The sequence below is a fragment of the Anomaloglossus baeobatrachus genome, chromosome 4 (genome assembly GCF_048569485.1).
Source record: "Anomaloglossus baeobatrachus isolate aAnoBae1 chromosome 4, aAnoBae1.hap1, whole genome shotgun sequence".
Classification (NCBI taxonomy): domain Eukaryota; kingdom Metazoa; phylum Chordata; class Amphibia; order Anura; family Aromobatidae; genus Anomaloglossus; species Anomaloglossus baeobatrachus.
Genome location: NC_134356.1, coordinates 580,700,396 through 580,705,610, shown reverse-complemented (window position 1 = coordinate 580,705,610; position 5,215 = coordinate 580,700,396). Strand labels below are relative to the sequence as shown.

The window sequence follows — 5,215 nt, the reverse complement described above, 5'->3', positions numbered from 1 at the left end:
ATAAAGATGGCCGAAGCTATAAGAAAATTGTTATCACCCTGAAACTGAGCTGCAGCACAGTGGGCAAGACCATACAGGGGTTAACAAGACATGTGCCACTAAGAACAGGCCTCGCCATGGTTGACCAAAGAAGATGAGTGCACGTGCTCAGTGTCATATCCAGAGGTTGTCTCTTCAAAATAGACGTATGAGTGCTGCCAGCATTGCTGCAGAGGTTACAGGGGTGGGTGGGGTCAGTCCGTCAGTGATCAGACCATACACCGCAGACTACATCAAATTGGTCTGCATGGCTGTTGTCCCAGAAGGAAGCCTCTTATAAAGATGATGCACAAGAAAGCTCAAAGTTTGTTGAAGACAAGTAGACTAAGGACATGGATTACTGGGACCAGATCCTGGGATTTGATGAGATCAAGATAAACTTATTTAGTTCAGATGGTGTCAAGCATGTGTGGCAGCAACCAGGTAAGGAGGACAAGGACAAGTGTGTCCTGCCTACAGTCAAGCATGGTGGTGGGAGTGTCATGGTTTAGGGTTGCATTAATGCTGCCGGATGTGGGGAGCTACAGTTAATTCAGAGGACCAAGAATGCTACCATGTACTGTGACATAGTGAAGCAGAGCATGATCCCCGCTCTTCAGAATATCGGTTGCAGGGCAGTATTCTAACATAATAACGACCCCAAACATATCTCCAAGATAACCACTGCCTTGCTGAAGAAAGTGAGGATAAAGGTGCTGGACTGGCCAAACATGTCTCCCAATCTAAACCCTGTAGAGCATCTGTGGGGCCTCCTCAAACAGAAGGTGGAGCAGAGCAAGGTCTCTAACATCCACCATCTCTGTGATGTTGTCATGGAGGATGGATCCAGCGGCTCCTGTGAAGGGATAGTGACCTCCATGCCCGAGAGATAAGCCAGTGCTTGAAGATAATGGTGGCCACACAAAATATTGACACTTTTGGCACAATTTGGCCATTTTCACTTAGGGGTGTACTCAGTTTTGTTGTCAGCAGTTTAGACATTAATGGCATTGTGTTGGGTTATTTAGAGGGCACCATATTTACAGTGTTATACAAGCTGCACACTGACACTGTACATTGTGTCAAAGGGTCGAAAAGATGTCATAAAATAAGCCTGTGATTGACGTTTGTATACGTTGCACGGTGGCTCAGTGGTTAGCACTGCAGTCTTGCATTGCTGGGGTCCTGGGTTCAAATCCCACCAAGGACAACAGCTGCAGGGAGTTTGAATGTTCTCCCCGTGTTTGTGCAGGTTTCCTCCCACACTCCAAAGACATACAGATAGGGAATTTAGATTGTGAGCCCCAATGGGGACAGTGATATCAATGAGGAATTAATGGCGCTGTACAAGTGAGTGTTCTTATATGCACAGTACCTCTATATAAAGCTTTGTGTATGTGCACATGTCTGACCCCGTACTTGCTGTATACAGGCAGGCCTCCCCTGCATGCTCCATATCTATATAGCGATGAGTGGACGCGTTTCTCCGCTCCCGCTGTTCACACGGAGCCTCGGTCCGCGCCGCCGCAGCTCTGGGGGCTGAGCCCCGTCTCCTCTGTGTGCGGCCCCGCCCCGCTCCCGCCCGCGGCCGCTGATTGGCTGCAGTCTCCGAGCCTTTGAAGTGGAGTTGAGCGCTGTGGGCTGGGTCTGGCAGGCAGAGCCGTGCAGCTGGAGGGAAGGGAGCACAAGGGGATCTCTGCGCCCTGGACATCCCTCCTCCAAATGAACTGTTCTCCCCTTGGATCTAACACTGAGACCGAGCCCCAGAAGTGCATCTCTCCGGCAGCGGCACCATTGGCAGCGCTCGCACCCAGCCACCCCCTGCGCCAGGCGAACAGACTGCCCATCAGGGTGCTCAAAATGCTGAGCGCACACACAGGACACTTACTGCACCCGGAGTACCTGCAGCCGCTGTCCTCCACCCCCGTCAGCCCCATAGAGGTAAGCGACCCTGCTGAGCTCTGCGCTGCTCGTGTCTGGGCACATCTGAAGGCTCAGCCATTCCTTCTGGGATTTGCAAGTTGTAGCCCTGAGCCTTCGTGTTCTGTGGATTCCGGGCTCCTAAGTGCAGGGTGCGGACCCATATTTATGTACAGATTTGGAGTGCGGACTCCTAAGTGCAGGGTATCTGGGTGTGGACCCCTATATGTAAAGATCTGTGGTGCAGACCATCCCTATGTGAAATGCGGACTCCTCTAAGTGTAAGGTTTATGGGTGTGAAGCCCTATATAGATATATGGGGTACTGACCCCTATATGTACTTATCTGGGGTTGTGGACGTTTAAGTGCACGGTATCTGGGATGCGGTCCCCTATCTGTAGATATTTGAGCTGTGGACCCCTTATATGTAGCAATCTGGTCAGTGGACCCCTTATATGTAGTTATCTGCTGTGGACCCCTATCTGTAGCTATCTGGGGTGCAGACCCCTATATGTAGTTATCTGGTCTGCAGACCTCTATCTGTAGATATCTGGGCTGCGGACCCCTATATATAGCTATCTGGGGTGCAGACCATTAAGTGAAGGCTATATGGGTGCGGACCCCTATATGTAGTTATCTGCTGTGGAACCCTATCTGTAGCTATCTGGGGTGCAGACCCCTATATGTAGTTATCTGGTCTGCAGACCTCTATCTGTAGATATCTGGGCTGCGGACCCCTATATATAGCTATCTGGGGTGCAGACCCTTAAGTGAAAGTTATATGGGTGCGGACCCCTATATGTAGCTACCTGGTTAGCGGATCCCTATCTGTAGTTATCTGGGCTGCGGACCCTTATCTGTAGCTTTCTGGGCTGCAGACCCCTATCTGTAGCTTTCTGGGCTGCGGACCCCTATCTGTAGCTTTCTGGGCTGCGGACCCCTATAACTAGTGGTTGCAGGCGGCGCGGTCTCCATTGTGATCTGCTCTACACACCCAGTAATGTTTGATTTCTGCCAGACACAGCCTTTCATTACTGGGAGTGCTGTGTTTGCATTCCTTGTACTGTGACTTAGTAATTTTACCCCTTTACAAGAGGTGGCTTAAGGTACAAGATTAGGAAGCCCATTCATTGTGTCTCCTTCATGTGGGACGTTCTGATGATTCACCGATCTGTCGACGGTCGGACGTCACCTTGTAAGACCCTTGAATGGACACATTCTCTATATAGATTTTTGTAAGTAATAAAGTATGTGTGCACAGTGTCAGTGTGCAGCTCGTGAATGTAAAGCTTCGGCTTTCACGTCGTTGTTCGGATGAATTGCTCAGTGTGTGGGGTGATTGTCGGTCGCCCGTACCGTACAATAATGGGCTGATTTTGTGCCCTCTCCTCGGCGCCCACATGATTTACTGCCTCGCTTTATGTCGTTTGATGTTCGGAGCTTGTAACAGAGTAGAGAGATCAATAACGTCTCGTGTTCGCTCCTCGCTCTTCCGATCTGCTGCATTGGATGAGATTTCATAGCTTGATACAAAAAGGAAAAAAAACTTATCTTTTTTTTTTGTATGATTTTTTTTTTTGCTTCCTCCCGTAGCTTTCCGATAAGCAAATCTTATTTATTATTTTAATATCGCACTCGGGTTCATTGCCGGTGACAACGTTGCTGTTTGCATCAATTGTTAATGGCTTTCATATTTTTAATAGTCTCCGGAGTTTTCCTGTGATATTTTATTTCCACCCACTTTCTAATTAAATTATATTTTTGATCTTTATGGGTTTGTCTTTCTCCCCCCCCCCCCACCCTCCGCACCCCGTAGCACCGGCACCCCCCACCCCCTCCTCTCCCCCCTCCTTTTCCCTCCCAGTCAGTTCACGGGCCCCTGTCATTAATCATTCCTTGGCAGTCCCTAATGATAAAGTTTCACGAGATTTATGGCCTGGAAATAATAGCTGGGTTCTGTTGAATAGGAGCAATGGAAAAAAAAAAAACACGGGAGAGGTTTAATCAATGTGGTTTATATTTTCTCAGGCCGTTCTCCGATTTGGTCATCCCGAATCTCAATTAATTTGCCGAGGGACATAATTTGGGCTTTGAGTAATGTAGCATTTATAGATAGCTTAACCATGCGTGTGCCGGGTACCATCCTTCCATCAAACATCCCCGGACTCGTCTCACAAGTCGTAATTCCACTAATATGTCTTTCTTTCTCATTTCCAGTTGGATGCCAAGAAGAGTCCCCTCGCTCTCCTGGCTCAGACCTGTTCACAGATTGGGAAGCCGGACCCTCCTCCGTCCTCCAAACTGAACTCCGTGACTTCCAGCGGGATAAGTGAGAAGGAGAGCAGCCGTTCCTCCTCGCTGAAGCTCGGCGACTCTCCCCTGGAGGACAAGTCCAGCTTCAAGCCCTACTCCAAGGGAGGAGAGAGCAGGAAGGAAAGTAGCTCTTCAAATGGGGGCAGTTCAGATAAGGCTGGATTTAGGGTGCCCAGTGGTTCTTGCCAACCGTTTCCTCCTCATGCGCCATCCCCATCATCAAGGGTGAGCTCTCCAGGACAGCACTGTGACTCTAAAAATAATGAAAGCCAAGACAAAAAAGAACCGGAAGCCATCAAAATCAGCTCAGATGTGTCCCAAGCCAACACTTCTCTTACAAGAGCCAGTACTAGCAACTCCAGTGCCGAGTCCAGCCAAAGTGGAGATATTATCCCGAGCAGCAAATCCGAGCCACCATCTCTTGGATCAGGCCATGTGGCACCCGTTTCTCCCTACAAACCTGGACACTCAGTCTTCCCTCTTCCACCCTCTGGCATCGGGTATCATGGATCCATCGTGGGTGCCTATGCTGGATATCCATCCCAATTTGTCCCTGGGTTGGATCACACCAAAACAAGCCTGGTTGGAAATCAGCTCCCTGGGACTTTAGGTTTGCCAGGGAAACCACCCAGCTCCAGTCCTCTGACTGGCGCCTCTCCTCCATCTTTCATGCAAGGATTATGCAGGGACCCGTATTGCTTGAGCTACCACAACGCCTCCCACCTGGGCTCTAGCAGCTGCTCTACCTGTGTGCACGATCCATCGGCCCTCAAGTCTGGATATCCGTTAGTTTACCCCAGTCATCTCCATTCGGTGCACACCACATTGTCTTCCAGCGTCACCCCTTCCCTGCCTGGTCATCCTCTCTACACATATGGCTTTATGCTCCCAAATGACCCAGTCCCCCATATATGCAACTGGGTGTCTGCCAGTGGACCTTGTGACAAAAGATTTGCCACGTCAG

The 5,215-nt window shown here is 49.7% G+C and overlaps 1 protein-coding gene across 1 annotated transcript in view; it reads left to right on the top strand.

The window, feature by feature from the left end:
- Positions 1-1,675: 1,675 nt before the first annotated feature.
- Positions 1,676-5,215, top strand: part of ZNF703 (zinc finger protein 703) — a 4,905-nt gene continuing 1,365 nt past the window's right edge. The window contains exons 1-2 of the mRNA XM_075342900.1: positions 1,676-1,959; positions 4,156-5,215. The exon at positions 4,156-5,215 is cut by the window's right edge and continues 1,365 nt beyond it. Coding sequence (XP_075199015.1) covers positions 1,741-1,959; positions 4,156-5,215 — 1,279 coding nt within the window. The 5' untranslated portion in view covers positions 1,676-1,740. The remainder of the gene's footprint in view (positions 1,960-4,155) is intronic.